We start from the raw sequence: 23,339 nt of genomic DNA on the forward strand, positions 1-23,339 counted from the left end.
TAGTAAACCGCCGTGAATACACTTAAAGAAATTCACCAACAAGGCATCTTATTAGCAAAAATAATTTTATTAGGTTTTCAATAGCAAAGCAAAATCTCTTCATAGTTCTGAGCGGGGCGAGGGTATGCACCGGTGATGACAGCCCTCTGGGAGTCTGTGTTTTTGTGCAGTGCTCGGTAACCCTTGTTCATCATCGTGCGAAGCCACTGAAGGACATCAGCAGTCCCCTTGCTTCTGGGAAGTCACGATCAATCAGTCAGCCCACATGAATATTCATGAGAGAGACTAGGAACAGATGATCAGTCACACTTCAGTGTGGGAGTTCACCGAGACGTATGTCTGCAGGGTATGATGTGGCTCAAAAAACCTGGCTTCGAAGGTTCAATCCGTTTTAGTACACTATTGGCCTTCGATCAACAACCGGGTTTTAATGATTATAATGTGAAATTCCAGCAGAGTAAATCAAGAGTGGCATTAAAAGCCTTTAACCACGCTGCAGGCTGGATCCAATGAGGGCCCATGTTGACATTGTTATGGGCCTACAGTAGATGCAAAATGTGACATCACCTGCCCCCCTTCAATCAAACGGCATACTCCACTCGCACACTTGAAAGGAGCTCGCAGTGAGAAGCACAGGTTTGGGTGACACAAAGTTACCCGTGTGAGTGTGCATACTGTATGCTTGTGAGTAAAAGGGTCAACTGCTGTTTGAGAATGTTTTTCACGTTAAATGAGTGTGTTACTTTTTACTGATCCAGTTAAAAATTGAACACGTGTTGTAATGATATAAAATTTTAAAAAGCCTAATAATTACAATAAATATGAATCACAATTATGAGCACTAGCGATCCTTTCCAGTTACAATCATAAATAAAATCATTTCATCTTTTGAAAACAGAAGCAAAACCAGACACTCGCGTGTATTCATAAGTGGCCACAAACGTGATTCTGAGCGCAGCTTCAGCTGGGGTTAGCAGCGCACCATCAGCGTAAACCAGGACCACACCGACACGCTCGAGCACGGAGGCTCCGTGGTGTTTACAGGTATCTGGGCCGATTCTGTGCTATTCTCTGGGGTTCGGTGGTGGGAGAACAGGGAGGATTAGGCTTCAGATCAGGGCAGACTGAGGAGGAATGGGGGGAAGGGCGAGGAAGGGGAACCAGGGCTTAGGGCTGCGCCACTTTGGCCCTGCGCAGTCGCAGCCGCAGCCTGAAGTACAGGTACATGGCCAGCAGACACATGCAGGAGCTGAAGTAGAGCAGCAGGCACAGGCTGAGGTCCAGGCCGGAGAAGCCCACGCTCAGCAGGGAGGTCCAGCGCTTGCGTCCCGGGCCCCCGTCCCCGCGCTCCTCCTCCAGCCCCGCGTACCTCCCGGGGAGCCCGCGCTCCTGCGGCCTCTCCGGCTCCACGGGCTGCAGCTCCGCCTCCTCCTTCCTCTGCAGGCTCCGCCTCCGGACGCGGCCGGCCAGCGCGGCGGCCCGCAGTGCCTTGGCCTTGTAGTGCTGGTTGACGAAGGAGTCCAGGTCCACGATGTCCTCGCGCGGCTGCCAGGGCTTCAGGCCCACGATGCTGGGCTTCTGGGCCCGCCGCTTTGCCGCCGCCTCCGCCGGCTCGGAGCCCGGCGTCGGCCAGCCCCACGGCGGGAGCTCCGAGGCCCAGGGCTCGTCTGCCGGCCGCAGCCCCGCCATCTCCCCCGGCGCGCCCTGCTCTTCGGCCTCCTCCTTCTCCTCCTCCTCCTCCTCCTCCTCTCCCTCCCGCCCCTCCTCCGCTCGCCCGCCACCGCCGCCCTCCCCCTTCCCGTCGGCCCCCCGCTGGGCCTCCTGCTCCTGGCGCGCGGCCAGCTTCTCCCGCTGCTCCCTCAGCAGCTGGGCCTCGCCCTCCAGGTAGTCCTGCAGGAGGCGCTCGGAGGAGAAGTACTCCTTGAGGAATCGGAGAACCTCCTCCTGGTTCCAGGAGTGCTCCCCGTTTTCCTTCACCGTGTGGCAGCGGGGACACAGGTCCGGGGGAGGCCACTGGACCTTGGGGAAGCTGGGGTCTTCACTCAGAGCACCTGTTAAACAGAACAAACACACAAACGTCTTCCTAGAGGGGCGTGGCTCAACTGATCACAACAGACAAAATGTTTATATCAACAGCAAAACAACAGACTTGCACTCTTTGGAATTGAAGACCTGCTTGGGTATGAAGTGCTTTTGTCCGCAACTCTGATAACTTGTATATCATGATTCAGTCCAGACCTGTCTTAACACAGCTGTGTCCACTGAACAGTGCTGATCTCCTGGGTGGTCACACCCATTCAAAGCCTTTTACTATTAACACATTTCTAAAAAAAAAACTGGACACGTACATAATTAATACACAATTGTAAACCTTTGCTTAGGGTGTGTCATGGTTTATATGACTTTTGGATCAGTTTCAGTGTGCTTTATGAATGAGTATGTGTGTACATTTATTTGTGCATGCGTACATATGTGTGTGTGTGTGTGTGTGTGAATGTATGTGTATATGGGTGCATTTGTGTTGGTGTGTGTGTGTATGTGTGTGGTTGTTTGTGTGGTTGTTGTGTGTGTATGTACGCGTGTGTGTCTCCGTGTGACAGGATCTCACAATGATCAATGGTTTGGTGGGATGGCCCTGTGGGAGCAGTGGAGGGATAATAGATGTGTTTGAGGGGGGACAGAGAGCCCTCCCCACCTCCAAGACCCCCCAGCCCCTCATCTCCACACCCCTTTGAAGACACCGCCATCTCCAAATTGGATCTGAAAGCGGACACCTCCGGGGGAGCTCTTCCTTTTAATGAATTACAATTTTTGCTTTACATGTTTTCTTCGGGCCTCAAACGGGGGGCATCTGCTAATAAATTGCTTGTCGTCGCTGACGCGGGGGGGGAGTCAAAGCGGCAGCAGTTCTGTCACTTTACAGCACTGTCAATTTACATCCCCCCCGTCCTTCTCCCAGATTAATCTCCGTCATATGCATGTGTGTATGTACTCTGCATACAGCACTTTACATAAGAGATATATCAACTTTAGTGTGTCCTGCTGGAATTGGGTCCCTTTAAACGTTTCGCCGTGACAGCTCTCATATCCGCGGCTCGCCGTGACGACACACACACACACACACACACACACACACACACACACTCTCTTCTGATCCTTCCCTCAATTTTCATTACCTTTGTTTTCATTTCAGGGGTGACTTCAGCCTCACAGACAGTATTACCAGAAAGCCAATTTCGCCAAGGGCTGTTGATATAATTCATGTAATATTCTGAGAAATATAAATATGTATATATCCATCCTGTTCATTGCGTTGCGTGCGGGGGAGCTCAAGGTGAGGGCGAGCGTGAGCACCCCAGAGCAACAGGCAGAATGGCGGCAGGCGGCAGTGTAAATAAACAAAGGAAAGCGCTCGCTCTCTCCTCAGCCACCCCGGCTGAGCGCGGCCTCCTCCCCGTATCGCGGAAGTGGGGGGGAGGTTTGTCCCCGGCCCGCAGGCACGCGTCTCTGCTGGGCCCCGCTGGCGGGAACGCGGAGCGCGGCGCTCATGCTAACCGCGCGGCTAGCTGCTAGCTGCTAGCTGCCGTGGCGCAGGCCCCTTTGTGCCAGTTAAATTAATTGTCTCGCCGCTTGACAAACAGGCCCGTTTTCACGCTCGGCTGCCCCTGAAAGGGGGACCTGCTAAAGAGGCACACGCTGAGCAGGAGGACGGTCCCCCGGGGGAGCAGACAGGGGGAACGGGAGGTGGCAGGGGTGAGGAACTGGGCAAAAAAGGGGGGGGGGGGGACTCATTGACGAAGCTCTGAACCTCCCCCCCCCCTCCCTTCCCAAACCTCCCACTCATTCCTCATTCCTTCCTCCACCAAGCGCGATGCAGCCCAAAGCCCTCCCCCTCAGCCCTTATCGGGCTGTGCATCAGCACCGCGAGCGCTACGGGCTGCAGGTTACAATAGGGCCGCGCGTGGGGCTGCAGCCGCGCGGCGTGTGCCACCTGCTGCCACAGGCATCCTGGGAATTGCGCCGGGTCGCCCCCCACCACCCCCCCCCCGTGCTGCTAGCCTGCGCTCCTGAAGGCAGGGCCACTGGGGGACAGGCCCTAATGGGGAGGAGGTGTCTGGGGAAAAAGGAGGAGCAGAGGGAGGCACTCGTGTCCTTGAGTCCCCCTGTTATTCACGGCTCCCGCTCTTCTGATGATTGAGGACAGGGCCGTCTCCCCTCTGACCACAGAAGTTAGGAAAAATAATTAAGTGATTCAGAGTAAGGTAATGAAGACCGGCCCCTCCATAATAAACAAGCATGATGAAAACCTGAAAACAAAACTATTTTTTTTTTTTACACGACAACCTCAACCCCAGCTGCCCCAGTCTCTCACCCCACACCTCCCTGCTCAAAGAGTTTTGAGTGCTTTTACAGAGCTTTAATTGAAAAGCTGAAGTGCGGTAACTGCATCATTAGGAGGTCACTCTGCAGGTAGCCCCGCTCATTAGGGCAGCCACACCAGCCCTCATTACTGTAGCAGCAGCAGGGCTTCTCTCTCTCTCTCTCTGAGGCATGGAGCCGGGCCGGGCCGTAGCCTAGCGCGTGTGTCCAATCTGCAGACGCCTCGGCGAGGAGCTCCTCGTCTCAGGAAGGAGGGCTAATCCGGGAGCGCAGGAGGAGGAAGAGACGGGACAAGGAGCCGGGGGGGGGACAGCTGGCGTCTGCCCAGAGGATCGCCGAATTAGAGGGATTTAGGGTGAGACGAGACGGGACACTTCTGAGAAAAACCCAGCGAAAACTTCAGACTTTGTGTACAGACTCTAAGACGCTAAGGAATGAGCAGGAAAGATGTACTAAAAGCCTGATTTCAGCAGATAGTTACACACAATATCAAAGAGGGAGCTCCCCTCCTGTAGTGAAATACATTGGACTTCCTTCCCTTCTGTAACAGCTAGGGTGATGTATTAGAAATAGAAACATTTTTATTGTGATCTAGAAGAATTACTGGAAGCTGGCTTCAGGCGGTAAACATGCAATAAAACAGTTAAGCGCATTTCTGACTTTGTTACAGTCGATGTCAGTCCCTCAGAGCAAAGACACCCTCATTGTGAGGAGGAGAAAAGCAGCGCTCAAAAAACTGACATCTTCTTCCCAGCGCCCATGATTCCTGGGTTTAACGACTACAATGCTGCTAATCACCCTACAGCCCGCCGACTTTGCGGCTAAAGCACGTCGCCGTCGAGGCAAGGAACGCTTTCAGCATCTGCAGATTAAGGGATTCTCCGAGTCACGTGACGCCCGTACGGGAAGCAATGAATCAACGTTCCCAAAAGGTGGCCCGAAGGCAGGGAGGACTTCCCTCGCACCCGGAGCCCAAACACCGAACACACAGGGGCGCGTTTCTTTCCTTTCGCTCTTTAAGAGCCGCCAAAAACGAATTTACTTTCAAACTTTAACAAAACAGAAAGAAAATGTTAGATGAAGGGATTGATAATACTCATCACACTACACCCACTGTACACCTCTCTAGTTTTATTCTAAAGACATTTAACTGAACACCCATAAACCAGCTGCTCTTAAAGTGCAATAAATGCAGGCCCGCCAACTTATAGCTTTTGCTCTATAAAAATGCACTGGAGGGACCTGGGGCTTATTTAGCAAGTAATGCCACAGGACGAATACAGCACCTCAGAGAATCACCTGTCCACTGGGTACAGGCAGAGCGGGCAGACAGGCGCTTCCGCGGACGGCTTGCGCTCGGCGGAGAGAGGCGGCCACTCACCTGCCAGCCTGTTGTTGACGCGGTTGTGGCGGTACCAGAGCCAGAGGGCGGCGGTGGCCGGCGAGCGGACCTGGTTCATGTTCTCCCGCGCCATGGTCTCGAAGTGCGAGGCGCAATACCGGCAGCCGAAGAAGCTGCGCACGTAGCCCCGCAGGGCCTGGAGGACCTCCAGCGGCGCTGCGGAGAGGAGGGGGACCTGCGTCATCACGGGTGCCCGTTTCACTGCCTGACAACAAACCTGCATCGCGGGGGGGGCAGCTGACCAGAGACACTGTCCAGCATGAGGACACTTGAATCTCACAGTCTACACCTGAGATGTTACAGTTCAACGGGCAACCAAGCATCAGTACTACAAATGACAAATGCAACATAGAGGGGATGGCATAGGGGGAAAAAACCACCCTCACTTCATTTATTGAACGTGGAGAATATGAGCTGTGACGTGTGGATAAAGGCTCATTTTGAAAAGGCTCACTGTGAGAGCTGAATGGGCTGACAGAAGCAAGGCGGAGGATACAGCCAGCCGGGTTTGTTTTGCCCACGGCTTTGTTCAAAGCCGTATCTCTCCCCTCAGATGATCTGTGCGGGCGAAAATAATCCAGGGGTCCGCAGAGGACAGATGGACACCTCTGCCTGTCCATCTGCAGGTCATGCGAAGCCCCCCCCCCGCCCCTCCTCACCCCCCCCCCCCCCCCCCCACCGTAAGCCCTGGGATTAGCCCCGCTAGCAGAGGAGCGATGGTCAGCTGCCCCTTTTATTAACCACTCAGATTCCACTAATCTAAACTAATCTCTTTTTACCCACCCGCAATTAAGGTCTTTTTCAGCTACAAAACCGCACGAGAAAGGAACAAAAAACCCGCGGCACTTCCTCAACACCGGCAGTCCGGTGATGGACCTGGACATGAATGCAGAATATGTCTGTGAGGCATTCCAGCCTAATTTGCGGGTAAACCCCCTTAAAACTGCCACCCACACTGCGTGCATTAGAGAGGGGGAATGTTACACACCGATGCTGTAGAACGAAGAAACAGAAAACCAGCAGGTCTCAGCACTGTGTCAGGTTTTCATGTTATGTCACTCTGTATAAGAGCAACTGCTAAATGCCTGTAATGTAATGTAGGTTTTCCCCTTTTCCCTTTGTATAGCTGGTATTTTGTATGTTAAAGGCAGTTTGGGTGAATTCACCCTTTTAACCAATCATAATAGTGCAAATGACTGGATGAATTACCAGACTGTGAAAGTAATCAGGAAGGTGATTTCAGTAGGGGCAGCACAGCTGTCCTACCTGCCCCTGGGGTCTTCATGGCCCGCACAGTCAGCACATGGAAGAGGGTCCACACGGAGCAGGGGTACCCTCTGAAATGTGCCTGGGTCCCCTGGCATCCCACCCACGTCACCCGCTCAGGCAGGACCGCATCGGGTATCTGCAGCCACACACACAGGCCTCAGGTCTGTCCTCACACCCCGTTCAGTTACTTTCTCAAATTCAGTTTAACAGAGGAGCTTTATATCAAATCTTAATACAGAGGCAGCGGATTCAAAATGTCTTTTATTCTCATTCCATAAAAAAATGGCAACATATTTTGATCCCTTTTTTGTTTATGGTGGGAAAAGCCTAATCCAGCCACACATTTAGAAAGAAAGGCAATTATCATATTCAACAAAATGGTGAACCAAGAGTTATTTCTGAGCTAAGGGAGTATGACCGAAAGGTTGCTGTGGACAAACGATAACCAATGAAACGCTGAGGTTAAGAGCGTGTGGTTTGGCCGAAGGTACGAGGGCTCTGATGGAGTGCGCTTTGATCGACTGCAGGCCACGCCCCCACAGCCACAGCGGGCCGCTGCAGGAGGCTGGGGGGCTGCTCGGTCTGTGATTGACAGCATTACAAAGCAGTCGATTGAAAAGAGCTGCTGTGTGCACACCGAACGCCGCTCTCTGCGACTCCACTCCATTTCCTTGGGGGAGTGGGTTCATACTTCCTCATTGACTCATTGATTCATTGATCTCGTGGCTAAAAGCTAATGATGCCACTAAGTGACCGTTTCAATTTGAGAGCCTGCGGTCTCTGAAGCATTTCTGCCAATGACAACATCAAGTGCGTTCCAAAGGGAAACAAAGGAAGGTACCAAAATAAAGGATGCCAAACAGGAGGATTCCAATACATGAGGCTGCATGGCACATCCTGGCACTACAACAGGGCACCTTCTGCAGCCAATGAGACTGTATCACACACCCTGGCACTGCAACACAGCATCTTCTGCAGCCAATGAAACTGCATCATACACCCTACCACTGCAACACAGCACCCTCTGCAGCCAATGAGACTGCATCATACACCCTAGCAGTGCAACAGGGCACCTGCTGCAGCCAATGAGGCATCGCCCTGAGCTGCAGTTACAAAGGCCGGTGGAGCCTACCCAACAAAACTAATTGGTCAAACTGAAATAGCACATTTAGACAGTTGCATACTGCCTAAAATTAAGCAAGGATGTTTTTTTCACAGCATAAAGTCAGATGTACACAGAACACAAGCCCCAGAATTCCATATTGTTCATTCACCCATAGCACTGTTGTATCCAACAGTCACAGTACCTGGAAATGTAAGGAAACCCAAATCAAAAGAGGAGACATTGTACCTGAGCAGCCCAGAATGGGGCGGAGAGAAGAGGCCTCACCTGTCCGGTGTTATCCAGCATGTCCTGCAGGGAGCTGTAGAGCAGCTCGGAGTCCCCACGCTCCTTCAGCCAGGCGTCCACGGACTGCAGCAGGTTCTGCACCATCGGCCGCCCGGGGAAGTACTGACCCAACGACACGGCACACACGGCGGCTGCATTAGCCTGACTGCCACAGCCGGTATTCCCCACACCAAACACCCACCGAGCTAGAGAGCTGATTTTATCTACCCAGCTACTGTCCGACTTACTGATTATTTTAACTGCAATACATAAAACACCTGATCAGAAGCAGAAGTTGACAAAAAGCCAAAGAAGTTGATTTTTCAATATAAGTAAAAAAATGTATATTGTAATAAAGCATCTCACAGACTGCAAATGTTACTTCAGTGTATAGCTGTTCAAAAGTAAAAAGCTTATTAAAGTATTAAAATTATCAGAGTGATAAATCTGCATTTGAGTGATCAATTAATTGAAAACTCCTATTTTAGAGGGATATCGTGGATCACAGTCTTTAGGGTATTCGACACAAGTCACCTATGCAGCAGGGGGTTTCACGTACTGAAGCGATTTTGCAGAAACGAAAGTAGCAGCATTCGCATGGCTGCAGTACCACTGCATGGCAATAGTTAAATGGTTTAAAAGCTCTGCTACAGTGCATGTCCCTTGGCTTAAAAACACTCCCAGACTGCACTCACGCCAGTCAGAAATTCCACACACTCAGCCCAATGACAAATCGGTGTGAATGAACAAAAAAATGTTTCTTTTTCTGTCAGTTACAAAAGAAATGTTGCAAATTGTGAAAAGGGTTGACAGATCAGGGGACAAACTCTGGCCAGAGTAAATCTCTCTGTCTGAGGACTGACAGGAGGTGGTGACAGAAAGGTCTCAGGTACGGGGAAGAACGGCATTAACCGCCAAAACGACCGGTCGGATTTATAAGCCACTTCCGATCCTTAGAGGGCTTCTGTACCAGCTATCATATCAAACCCCCATTAAAATGACTAGCAAAGCAAGCTGCATTTAATCTTGTCATTCCTGACTGCTAAGTTAATGACGGGGAGACGGCCCGGTAAACAGTGCGCTGCCACGGCAACCCCATATCTCTGCTGAAAGCTGAACTCAAAACACGGAGGTAAAGAGCTGCAGTCACGAAGCTCCACTCAGCTTTTTTTCCCCCCGCCACTCTGCCTTTTGTGCAAAGTAATTGCTCGTGCATTTCTGAAATCTTTCAACACGTACAAAACACACGCACGCACGCACACGTTGACGTCTGCCCAACACGATATCACGTACAGGTTTATGCACGACTGTGGACGGACACCGCTGATGCTATATTGCGATTGGCTTCTTTGGAATGGGTTAATAAATAAAAATTTATTCTGTGAAAAACTTATGGGTGGGAAATAGAAGTCCAAGCGAACCGACTCAGGCGAGAACAGATATTAAAGAAACTCCGAATGCAGATTTCAGGGGGACCTGGAAGCATCCCAGAGGTCACCCCTGCGCTCCGAACCGCACGGCAGCCGGGGGAGGGGGGGGGGGGGTGAGGCGGTGCCTCCCAGAGGTGCACCTTTTTTGATTTGTGCTGCTGAGTGGTTTCAATTTGCACCCGCCATCTGTTGGGCGCCGCGGCTGCGGGCCCGGCCCGTTCTATTCATCACCCGCGAACGGGACCGCCATTAAACACAGTTCACTCAAAAAGGTTCCCGGAGGTTTACTTAACCCCTCCGCGCACGCCGCTTTGATTTGTTCCCTTTCATCCGCAGAAGCTGCCGCCACAAGAAGAAAGGGGATATTTTGGGTATTCCTAGACAGAGAAGGGGGGGGAAATGGAGCGTAACCGGTAGGGCGGGTGGGGGGCACGCAATAAGGTCCCCGCGCTGCTACCAAGGGGGCAATTGGCTTAGCCCCCGCGGTGGCTGTGAGGTTTGGCCGCTAACCAGAGGGAAAAATCTCATTAGCAAACATTTGAATGGAAGACTTCTCAACCTTAACAAAGTGGGAATCCCAATTCCCTAACCCCTCCCCCCCCCATCTAATCCAGCCCACTGCCCTGGGACATGCTCTTACACTTCACACTGTGACTTTGAGAAGAGGCACTAGGGGTGTATCCAAACCCCAAAATCCTATTCATAAATGTGCAGCACACAGGTATTTCTTCTTCCCAAAGCTGACCAATGATATTCATAAGATTTTGTGAGATTAGCAGAAAAGGTGAGGATGCAATGGACAAATGAAATAACAGCAATTTGTTTCATGCATTTATATATGTTTTGTGCATTTCTACAAATACAGACCGATACATGGCCCCCAGTCAACAGTTTGTCGTCCCCACCCACCCCCATTTCCAAACACACAGATCATTTTTCCTGCTGACCCCTAACAGGCAACTCAAAATGAATATAAGAATATGGATAACATGCATGTATAATATTTGGAGGGAAACTAGATGAACCTGTAGATTTCAAAATGCTGATTTACAGGGTGAGTTTGTCCATCAGTGTGCAACAATTTTGCTTAGCACAGAGCCATGAGAGTCACAGTAAATCAGCCCTCTGCGCACGCACTCTGGCTGAGCTGATTGTTTACTCTGTGCTGTTTTAATGGGCGCTTTATGCGTGCTCTGAACGTCCTCTTCGGTGACATTAAAACGGCAGGTAGGCCACTCCCCGCTGCCGCGCCCGCGCCGCGTTGCCAAGTGCATAACGGCCGTGCTGTTGACCCGCCCGCCTGGCACCCCTGCCCGCCTCCCCCCCCCCCTCCCCTCCCCTCCCCTCAGCCTCTCGCTGGACCATGACAATCCACTTCACCCCGGCAATATGTCATCTCAAATCCGATTAGCATCAGCACTTGAGAAACCGCAGCCTCCTCCTCGGAGGGCCGCTCGGAGGGGAGCGCATCTGTCGGGGCCGGCCCAGGGAAGCCCTTTTTAATCCAGCCCCGCTCCCCCTCGGGGAGCGATATACATGCCACTGAGCAAAAAGGCTGGCTAACAGCTCCGCTGCTCCGCACCGGCAACAGCCTGCTCCCCCCGCCCCCCCCACCCCCCCCAGTCCTCCAGCTCCTCGCCCCGACACGCGCCGCCCTTCGCCAGCGGCTCTCCTGTCACCGCAGGACAGAGGTCAGACCGCCACCGGGCCCACATGTTCTCCACCGTGCCCAATGTGAGAAGTGGGGCAGAGTTAGGCTGGATTTGGGATTAAGCTCCCTTATATTGTTTATTCTCTATCCTTCCCGCTCTCTCTCTCTTACAAGCTTTTTTTTTTCTGTCAAGAAAGCTGGACAGCGGAGTAAATCCTAAAACCTCTTGGTAATAATGCTCTCATGCGTCCAAGATCTGCCTTTTTAATCCCGAAATACATGTCGGAATTCATAAATCCGCCCTCCCGGTTTACAGCCCGGTAAACCCGCCGATATTACAGAACAGAAAAGATATTGAAGAAAAAAAATAAAATAAAAAACACAAATGCATTTTGGGCATTTTGCTGGACTTGTCTGCTGTAAAAACAGCCGGGCCTAAAAGCCCGGGCTCAGTGCCGCTCACACAATGCGAAACAGTGACAGACGTGACAGAGACTAATGCGCCGGGGAGCCACAATGGAGGCAGCATCTGTACTTAATGTGTCCCCATCAACCTCATCCAATTACGAGCTCCGTGTTGGGGGCCATAAGCTCTTTTTCAAAAATAAATTATTTATAAACCACACAGATCTTGATAATGTCCCACCCCCACCCCCCCCACCCCCCCCCAAAAAAAACATGAAATCAAAGGGAACTCAAAGCGCACGGCAAAGAAGTGAGCTGCTGAGCGACTGAGCACGTGTGTGGTCTGATCCCAGAAAACAGGTCACTCCGCTCTCCGCTTCATTTGCATGCATTAAGCAGCGGCCCCCCCTCCTGCGTCTGAACGGCCCCCCCCACCGGGCTAAACACGCCCTCTTTGTTCAGACGGCACGTGTGCTTAATTGATATCTCCAGCATACGTCGATAAATAAAGGCTGCTTACTCGCGTCCCCAAAGCCCTGCCGTGGGCAACAAGGCCTGTCTGTGTGGGGAGGGGGGGTGTACCGCAGGGACTTACGGATATTGACAACACAAACTAGAGTTAATGGGGGGGCTGGACGACGACGACCCCCCCCCCCCGCTCCCCCTTCCACCCCCCACCCTTTGAAACATCCCCAGGGAGTCAGATATAATCACACAGATTGGGAGTGGAGGGGGCTTCCTGATGTAAAGACAGCCAGGGCAGATGTGGGGAGGAAGACATTGTGTGTTGGGCCTAATCAAACGCAGGCTAGTGTAATGAGCTGTGGAGGCCTGAGAGTGGAACTGGGCATGGCGTTGGGGTGGAGGGGGGGGGGGGTTGGGGACTCTTAATTGGGGGGCGTCTCAGGGGAAACGGGGGTGGTGGTAGGGAAGGGGAGGGCACGCATTGCACTTTACATCAGGGGAGTAAATAAAAGTTTCAACAGCACCCAAGAGGGTCTTTTGCATCCTGCGGCTGACCAGTCAATAGCCGTCAATATTCTGCTTAGCACTGAAAGTGTTATATGGCCCTAGCGCCGAGGAAGTAGCAGAGCTCAACACTGCCACTTCGTTCAAACGCTTGTAATGCGAGTCTGCTGTACACGTAACAAAGTGCCTGTCCTGTGTGCTTCCCAAAATTTCTCCATTATGTGTTCCTTGTGTATTTTTCTATGTATTCTCTACCCGTTTCAGTAAAACTGTCAGTGATTATACTCCAGCATAATAGCACACAAGCTGTTAAATATTGTGAAAGATACAGGAAAGAGAGAAAAGTGGCCAGTATCTTTGTTGTGAAATTACAAGTGTTTTTTTTCTATCAGAAGGGGATACTTAATTGTTCATTTAAATATCACTCTCTGATTTGATATGATTGTATAGAAACCTTTAAAAAAAACCATGCAATATCTAACACATATACAGTAAAATATTTTACAATAATAAACAACTATTCAATACATCATGTGATTCACCATCATTACACTTAAATCTGAGCACTGCTCCAAAGCGCTGGTGTGCTTTTCCTACAACAGACACACTGGAGAGTCAAGTTTATGTTCCTGTCTCCCCCTGGTGGCTAAATTCAGTAATCCTAACACATGTGACAACACGCTCTCGAAGGCGTATGAGTGAGACAGGCTCCACACTGACCTTAGCCAGCACGGAGATGTAGCGTTTGAGAGCGGTCAGGTCCTCTCCGCTGATCACGGGGTGAGCAGCCAGTTCCACACGCAGGGAGTAGTGCAGGGCTGACTCCAGGTCCGACATGTACACACGGGTCCTGATGACATCGGTCAACAAATCCAAATAAATCCCACAGAGCACAGCAAAATCACGCAGTGCGTTTAGCAAGCACCATGCTGAGAAGGATGGAAACTCAGCCTGTGTTTGATCTGGAGCTTCAGATCCAACCTGAATGTAGTATACTATTTATTTTATACTACCACCTGCATTAAATGTAAAAATGTAAAAATTCCTCAGTGGAATTCTTTCTATAATTAAACGCATGTGTGTGCGTACGCGTATGCGTGTGTATGCACATGTGTATATAAGATTGCGCATGTGAGGAAACAAGAAACTTGGTTTCAAAACCAACACCGGCCTAATGGCTCACCTGTTGAATGGCCTCCACTCTTGCTGCGTGGTATTTTCATGGAGGTCAGAGACCACTGTCAGTGATTTCCCGGCCCGTATTACCCCAGGAAGCCTCTGGAGGGCGTAGGAGTAGAAGGTGCGAGCTTCAATGTCCCTGAGAGGGAGACAGACGGGACAGACATTGATGTTGAGTGAGGAATGCCGCAGAGGGATGTGGAAAAGTCTGCAAGACCAATGAATCCGACACAAGATTCTGAGGGAGAAAAAAATAAGTGTGTATAATGAAGACATTGTCTGCGTTTAATTTTTTCACCTGAAAAAAAAAAAAAAAAAAAACAGCAACAATTTGGTTCTAAATTCCATTTCATATTCTAAAAAGACGATGAGATCATTTCCATAGTACGTAAATGCAAACAAGCTGTGAAACAAACCGAAACAAAACGAGGCTTTGCGAATGAGCCGTAGGCGATGACTGAGGACTGACGCATTGAGATCCGCCCGGGAGACAGAGCATGTCATTCATAATAAAATGCAGGTTTTCCAGGAAGGGCTGATAATGCAAATGCAATCAGCCCGTAGTCTTACAGTGAATGAATGATTTCAAACCCAAGCACAGCTCATTTCCTGCACAGAAGCACCAGTATCCGCACGCTAGTGTTTTAAACAGGGAGGGTGCCAGAGAGTGTGTGTGTGTGTGTGTGGCAGCCCTGCTCCACCTCTAGCACGGTGTGAGAGGACAGGGAGGACCCCACACCTCCCCGCACATCTGAGCACGCTCGGCTTCCGATCTCCACCGATGAACAGGTGGCGCAGGCGGAGGGCGATCGCTAACCACTCCGCAGGCCCTGCCGACGGGAACAAAATGGCAGCCGTCGCTTCCCGAACCCCGTCACCGTCCCGGGTCGTTTCCGGAGCGGCGAGCCGAACCGTGCCGCAGCGGGGCCGACGCCGGCCCACTCACCACGACCCGGGACGCAATTACGCTCGTTTTGGGGGGGTGGGGGGGGGGCTATTCATCCCGGAGGTCCCCAGAGCATGAACGCGCGCGTGATGGGCCTCGCTCACCTGGGAGGCCCCGCGAGTGACGGATGGGCGACCGGCCGGATCAATCACCCATTCAGCGCCGACGCGCGGCCATCTGTCGCCCCCGGCGACTCGGGGACCGCTTGGCAGGTGAGCCGCAGGAACGCGGCGCTATTGTTCCCGCGCAACAGATTAAAAAGCCCTCCCTCTCCTCTCCTCTCCTCTCCTCCCCTCGCTCTCCTCTCCTCCCCTCCCCTCTCCCCAGCGCACCGGAGCAGAGGGGGGAAGATAAATAAATCGGCCATAAATCATTCCCTTTGCATTTGTCAGGGAAAATACTCCTTTTGCATGCCAAGTTATTAAAAAAGAACAAAACAAAGTAAAAAAAGGGATTTATTCACGGGATAAGGAATCATGGCAAATGCACTTTGAAAATGAATAATTACTCAGATCATAATTCCACGGGCCTAATAAAAGGCCAGATGTTTTTCAAGGAATAAAGAATAAAATTGAAGGAAAACGGTTTACAACCCAATGGTTACATTTTTTTTTTTTTATAATCAAAGCTCATTAAAAATTATAATTTTATAAAAATGCTCCTCAACGAGTTCCCTCTTGTTTGTTATGTCTATAGCTTGTGATATGAACAGAACACTGACTTTGGACCGCCGAAAGATATATAGGGAACAGGTGAAGACATGATTTTATAACCGCTGTAGGCAGTGCATTGTGAGGTCACAGTTTTTCAGCCACTCACACGCCGAGCCTGGTGAAGTTCCCACCGGGACGGTACAGGTAGCACGAGGGGAACTCGGTCACACCCAGTTTGGAAACCAGACCATCTTCGGTGCTCAGTACCCTCCTCACTGTGATGTTCTCGTACTGCAGCAAGTCGAGCGTCACCTGAAACGAGACAGAGTGCATGAGGACAGGCCCTCTGGTTCATAACCAGTCTTGCAGGATCGTCACCATTTGCATGATATGTGCATAAACAAACTGTGCAACCTACTGTACATATGCAACAGGTGTAAAACCGCTCTGGATTTACGGAGGTGAATATGAGCCACCGGTCCACAGTAAGACTGAGACAGACTGTTACTGAAATGTGCGGGCGTTCCCTCACCTCCCTCCCCACGTATGAACCGGCTTCCTCAAACACCAGGGCCAGGTACCCCCCGCTGTTCGTATCAAAGATGTTGTCGATCTCCGCTTTGCTATGAAGAGGGAGACAAGGAGGTCAGGCGGCGCACTGAACCCTAACCCTAACCCTAACCCTAACACAACCTCGAGTCCAGTTTGAGCCAGGACTGGCAGAGGGCGACGTGTAAGTGGCTACAGGGTCGCCCAAGAAGGGAGGGTTCTAGTCAGCTAGGTATTCCCCACCCCATAATGCAATAATGACTACTCTGGTTGGCCTAGTCGCTGTGGTCTAATGTGGAGTCCACCAATGGCAGCACAGCTCAGCTGACTGATATTAATATTAAATGGCTACAAACCAGGGCAGGTAGCTCTTGCCATTGTTATGTCAACAATCAGCACGTGTGCATTTTGGTAGTACCCCCTCAGACAGACAGTTTTTTTATTAGCCAGCCCTAAGTCAGTCAGCCTGATAAGTGCATATTCGCCCAAGTCGCCCCCTAGACTGGTTTAACGTAATTTAATTGGAATAAAATCCAACAGGACGCCCCAAAAAAGAAATCTGAATTTCAGACCACGGAGAAAACACAGAAAACACAGCACCATTAGATTTCTATATTTGAACACTTTTCTCAGGAGGTTCATTCAGAAAAAAAACCCTTAACGGACTCAGTGAGACCAGAGGCTCTAGGCCATGTACTGATCAGCTGCACACGTGCAGTCCATCTCCCTCTCTCTTACTGCACTGAACAAACAGGAGGAATCAACTTCCAGACAGAGATTCTTCCAAACGGAAAGGCCAGACGGAGCATGCAGAATGAATACTCTCACCACTATTTCTGCAAAGGCTTGTTTTTACAGTCTCAACAGCTAGATTTTACACTTCCTCCTTTTTGGCGATTCTTCAATAGCGGTAGAATGTCTACGCTGGAACCGGCACAGCAGGCCTGACTGTTTGATCTAGGCTGAAGATGAGGGGGGAAGGCCTGGACTTTGGCTCACCCTGAACATTCCCAAGTACAAATAATTTACCACAGACCCTGAAGTTAATCCCGAAACATCCAGTTAATTACCGCTCACAGATTTCTCAGAGAACACATCTGTAATATAATGGAATGTACCCAGCATCTCTTGGGCAAGAGAGACGGGGTAAATAACTTGGGACAGAGGGATGGGGTAAATAACTTGGGACAGAGAGATGGGGTAAATAACTTGGGACAGAGAGATGGGGTAAATAACTTGGGACAGAGAGATGGGGTAAATAACTTGGGAAAGAGAGATGGGGTAAATAACTTGGGAAAGAGAGATGGGGTAAATAACTTGGGAAAGAGAGATGGGGTAAATAACTTGGGAAAGAGAGATGGGGTAAATAACTTGGGAAAGAGAGATGGGGTAAATAACTTGGGAAAGAGAGATGGGGTAAATAACTTGGGAAAGAGAGATGGGGTAAATAACTTGGGACAGAGAGACGGGGTAAATAACTTGGGACAGAGAGACGGGGTAAATAACTTGGGACAGAGAGATGGGGTACATAACTTGGGACAGAGGTGGGGTAAATAACTTGGGAAGAGAGAGGGGAATAATTGGGGAAACTAACTTGGGACAGAGAGATGGGGTAAAGTAACTGGAGCAGAGGTGGGGTAAATGGTGGGGAGACAGGCAGCGCGGTACTCACTGGGCAGGGCTCTCAGCTCAGGGGGGCAGGCAGGAGGCCAGGTCTCTTCGTGCGTCTCCATTGTGTCAATCACCAGGTGCCGCAACCCCCTCACCTCATACGGGGGTGCTGTCAACGTTTTAAAAGGAGCTGAAGCACGTGGAGAGGCAGTTTCATCATCACCGATTCCCCGAAATCTCATGATGAGGGCACCGATGATGATGATGATATTATTCATCATGACAAATGAACTTCGCTGACCAACACCGCAAATTATATATGCTAATTATGCATGTGACCACAAAATCTCCCAGAGGCTATGACTTCATAAATACAAATTTAAGTGCTCAAAGTTATGATGTTAGTGACCAGACTCTCAGACAATGGAAACAGCAAATAGCCAACAGAGAAACACAGCATAAACATACAGGCCACACTGAAGTGTGAAAATAAAAATAAAATCAACATTTTTCTCATTTGCATGTTAAATGTGGTCGCTTATGAAGTGAAGTGAAGCAAGAAGAGTAAAAGTGAACATCTGCGCAACCCAGCGAAGCAGCAGCAGCGCCTTCTGAACCTGCTGTGTGCACACGCTGCATGAAGGCCGACTTTCGCTTCTGCAACTTATAGTTTCATCTGCAGTTGCGAAACACGTCCATTCGCTCGATAGCACGACAGCGCCGGAAGGGCTTTTCGCCTGCTTCTCACTTCCTCTGACACTCAGCTGAGAAGCACAGCGATCAGGCCCCAACTGAAACACAGATGAGGCCGCCTACATCTTCAAGGAGGGAAAACACAGAAGAAGAAACCGGAGATGGAAAAGCAGTACCTTTGAGTCGCTGTCCTTGGGACTCACTTCTTGAGTAAGCGTGGAAAAACTGCCGGAGAGAGAAAGACAGTGTCATATTCTCGGCTGCAGGCACCAGCAGAGCCGGCCCAGAGAAGCTGACCACACGCACGTCTCACTTCCTCCTTTAAATCAACAGCAGCTGTTGTGCCCCTACACAGGCTAGCAAAATGACAGTTTAGACTGGGCACTTACTAGCTGACAGTGAAACTTAAATAACTGATAATAAAAAATGGCAGTTGGGGAGCAGAGTAGATAATATATACATAAAAAGAAACTTAAGATGGAAGATAACATTAATTGAACCACCAGTTGCTTCAGATTGTTTTGTTTTTTTTGGAGTTTTTTTACCAGAAGAGCGCCGTATGCAAAAGCTTTGGAACAATGCAGCAAACATATCCTAAATAAAATGAACAATAGCAGTAGAGACAATGCTCTTTGTTCTAAGCATTTGCCAGTCGCTGATTTACTTATCATTCATGCTGCATAGCTGTGAAAGAACAAATGGTGAGATGGATGTAGCAAGTCATTTCCTGGCTGGGCATACATACATAGACACACCCACACACACGCACACACACACACAATTTCAAAACGTAAAGAAAATGATATACACAAGGTTAATCTCACCTTGCAGTACATTTTTCTATCAAAATTTTAAAAACTAAAACTCTAAGTCTGTGGTATTTTGTAACAACTGCATACCACCAAAATGCAGGTGTCGTATACTTTGACTCATAAAAAATTCATACTGAATTATTTGAAATACTTACTTCTAAATAGCACTGCTGTTCTAGCTTGAACTTAAATCAAAACACATAAATAAAAATACTTTAAAAAAAAAAAAAAAAAGCTTTTATTTTTTTTTTTAAAAAGGCACTCTAAAAAAGGAACACTCTAATCAGCCTATTTCATGCTGGCCTTTTTATGATGTCCCCAAGTAAGTTAAAGTGAAATAAAGTATTTCCTAGTGACTGTGCGACACGTGCCAACATTACTTTGGACCCATACAAATATTGCGCAAACAGCCTCCAGCATAGTATAGACTAAAATTTGGGTTCACTGTCATTTAAGTACCTTAAGAGTGGGGTACCCCGTGATGCCAAATCTGAAGCAGGTCATTCTGTTCACCTCATCTGCACAATCTATGGCTGCTAGGTCCACAGCAGGCTTCCACTCTGAGGGGGACAGAAAATGGAGAATGACGTACAAACCAAATCATGACCGAGGAAACAAACTAGAGCTTCATTCAGATCAGTCCATCACCTTAATGTAAGACAAATACTGATGCTAAGCTGCATGACAAATGGACACAATTCAGTCAGGTTCAATGTGTGTCATCTTGCCCTCGAAATGACAAGACGGCTCTTGCTCCTAAATTAGTCTCAATAAGAACTAGTAGCCTATATCAAAGCAGGCTTATAAGTTGACATGATGTTGAGCACTTTGCACCCTGAGTATCATATTGTATGTGGGACTGACAGCACCTGCAACAATGTACTCAATACCCAATATGACATTAATCAGATTTGCATTTTGTTGTTAATCTTTCTTTGTGTTTGTATTTTAAAAACGAATCTCCTTTGCATGCACAGTAAAATAAGCTCAGGGATGGGAGTAAAAACCATTGCAGGGAGCACAGGCAAATAAAGCCAGAAGGCCCAGACTCTGCATGGCCTTGTATTCCAATATCCAAGTTCGTAAAATTCCCAGGTCATACCGCTTAGTGTTCTCCATCAAGAAACCATACAAAAGTTTACCTGTGAGAATTTCGGAAAAACGACTTTCCAACGGGCAGAAGCTGGCCATTGTACTCAAGAGTCCAAAGACAGAGGCAGCATGTGGAATTTTAAATCACATCACGTGCTCCAATAAGCAATTATATTCTCCAAATATGTAGGAATTGCCAGGTATGTTCACATATATGGGGGGATAAACTACATGGACGCATAACATCCACAGGAAATACTAACGCGCGAGTTTCAATGCATCTGTGAATCCGACTGAACAATTGATCATTTTCCAACTTTGAATACACACCACAGAGCAGTGTTGTAATAGTACAAATGGTACTGTTTTTGCGCGTTCTCACTCCCCTGGCTCTTGCCCGTGCAGTAAGCTTTTCACATACTCAAGTGTTGTTCTCGATTTTCTTTTTTAAAAATTTCCTTCGTCAGGGAACTTTTGAAGATAATCCAAATGTAGTAAAATGCAGCTGGTGAGTCATAGTGAAATATAACAACCAGAACACACGTAAGCAATACAAATGAAAACAATGAAAAACCATTGCAATACATAATGATATAGATGCCGATTGCATTATAATTGTCGTTCTAGTAATTATTACCACAGTTGTTGCAGCTGTGTGCACACTCATCCCTAGCCTTGCATAGCAAAACTGAAATGCCTCGCGTGCTTTTGATATTTAAATTACTAAAAGGGGGAAGAGATCACAAACCTTTGACATCCCTTGCCAGACTTTTCCATACGGGAGAAAACGCAACACAATGTCCACACCAAGATGCGTAAAACTCAACCACCAGAGCCGAAGAGGAGTTAAATAACACGGAGTCCACACTATCCGGGTTTAAGATGACAATTTGATCGGTAGGTGTGTAGAGTCCGGCTTCGGCAGAAGGAGGAAAAAGAAAAACGTAAGGCATAAAGACGCATATTGACCAGGCACTCAAAATTCTTCTTATTTTCCGTGAACATCGAGACGTGGCACAGCAGCGGTGCTGCGCCATCTTCTTGTTTCCCTGCTACAACGGACTCGACTGTGTGCAAGCGAGCTTTTTATCAGAAAGTGATACAAACTTTTACTCTCCCGTTCGCTCGCTTGCGCTCCCCCTCCATATCAAATTCAGCTCCGCACGAGGGAGGAGCCCAACCTACTTATTTGGAGATAGCATTGGCAATACTGTTTTCGCCGTGCAGCTGGTAAAAGCTATTGTTTCTCGAACTTTTTGTTGCGTCATGGAAGTTCATGCAGAAAAGCTGCGGTGTGACAACAGGCCTATCGTGCTGTGCGTCATTTTTCATTTGCGTTTCGTCTATTTGTACGGAATGCTGCAGCTTTCTGTCAAAGGCTTGGCTCATTTGCTGGTCTCTGAGCCAAACGCAAGCTAAGTGACAAAGTAATGTAAACCTTCGGTGGAATGTTGCCGACCACCGCACAGAGGAACCGTTTCTCAAAACGATTTATCTTTTGGCGATTCGTTTAACATTCGGTATAATTGATGAAAAGTCATGAGTTGCATCCCAGTGAGCAAAAGCCCGAATTCTAGACGTTTAGAGGGGTGGAAATCTAGGCTGAGAGATGAGTTAACATAAACTGACTATATTGGCTCAGGTTAGCTCCAATATACCTGAGGTTTTTTACGGATTATAGTCCAGTAGGCTAGAAAACGGACTTTTCAACCACCGGATTTTCACCTGAACGTCTAGACCGCATCATTCCCCCGGACGCATCACGTGGTTGTCCGGATATCATTCCCTTCTCATCTGGTCACCTTAGTTTCTAAGGTCAGTGAAGTGTAAACAGAGAGTGTTTGCACATTAGGAGAGGAAGCCCGCGGCATTCTGCCCTTATCCATGACTCAACAGAACCAACTTTGTTTAAAATAGTTAGAAATCTCCTTCCTTTTCATCTTGAAAAATAGAGAATAGCGTGCACTCGTGCACTGTAGGCATAATGTAGGAACTATCCAACGCAAGGTTAAGGTTCAAGTTTTACATCCAAAGAATTGTAAGCATTTATGTGGAAAGGCATCGTTGCTGAGGTAGTTATGCATTGTTTTGGTAAGGTATTGTTTCCTCGCAGAAGCAATAATTATTTATATAACACTTTACATAATGAATAGTGTAGCCCTGTATTTTTGCGCGTTAATTTTTATATTCGTCGCTGTAATGTTTCTAGTGTTTTCACTGCCGTCTGTAGTTGTGGATAATTCCATAGGAATTTGAATTCGTCATATTATCCACTTAATATCATTAAAATGATCCACTAGCAATTCAGTGGCACAAAATTCCTGGTGTCTTGTCGTGAGTTAACTGCTTGTTCAAGGAAGTCATGTAGGCTACTCGGTTGTACTGTGTGTGGAAACTATAATGGACCCTGTCTTCTCACGTTTGGTATGCCTGCCCTGCACTCTCTGTGGTACATTTATCTAGATATTCCTAGCACTGTGCGTCACCTCTGATAAATAATCTAGGTTGTTAAAATAAAAGCGACATATTTGCCAGAAAATGAACTTTGTGGACTACAGTGAGTGTCTACAGTTTTATACCTCAACAATCTCTGATCAGAGATTGGAACAGAAGATGTGAACTGTTCTGTTCTTAAAAAATGTTACAGAAATGTTGCACAAGGAGCTCTATGAAGAGCAACTGCATTTAAAAATGTTTTATTTGTATTGCCTTTATCATATGAAAATGATGTAATAGAAAATAAAATAAATAGATCCAGTAATAAATTGTGCATAGTAAAGCCCCCATCTACTTCAAAGTGTCCAGCATGAGTGAGTAAGCTTCTTTATTTTTTTCTTTAAAATAAAAATACAAAGCAGTATCATCCATACATTCACTTCCTCCTGTTCAATATTTCAAGGAGCAAGCT

At 48.5% G+C, this 23,339-nt stretch overlaps 1 protein-coding gene across 1 annotated transcript; it reads right to left on the reverse strand.

Annotated features, from left to right (window-relative positions):
- Positions 1-48: 48 nt before the first annotated feature.
- On the reverse strand, positions 49-22,086 carry qsox1 (quiescin Q6 sulfhydryl oxidase 1). Its single transcript, XM_064333283.1, has 12 exons — positions 21,180-22,086; positions 19,799-19,899; positions 18,704-18,752; positions 17,901-18,003; positions 16,207-16,297; positions 15,841-15,986; positions 14,080-14,214; positions 13,617-13,746; positions 8,442-8,564; positions 7,049-7,187; positions 5,762-5,938; positions 49-2,051 (listed from the first exon to the last, which is right to left on the reverse strand). Exons 1-12 carry the CDS (start codon positions 21,466-21,468, stop codon positions 1,168-1,170), a joined length of 2,367 nt encoding a protein of 788 aa, XP_064189353.1. The 5' UTR covers positions 21,469-22,086; the 3' UTR covers positions 49-1,167.
- Positions 22,087-23,339: the final 1,253 nt, after the last annotated feature.

Source organism: Anguilla rostrata, chromosome 4, assembly GCF_018555375.3.
Source record: "Anguilla rostrata isolate EN2019 chromosome 4, ASM1855537v3, whole genome shotgun sequence".
NCBI classification, from domain to species: domain Eukaryota; kingdom Metazoa; phylum Chordata; class Actinopteri; order Anguilliformes; family Anguillidae; genus Anguilla; species Anguilla rostrata.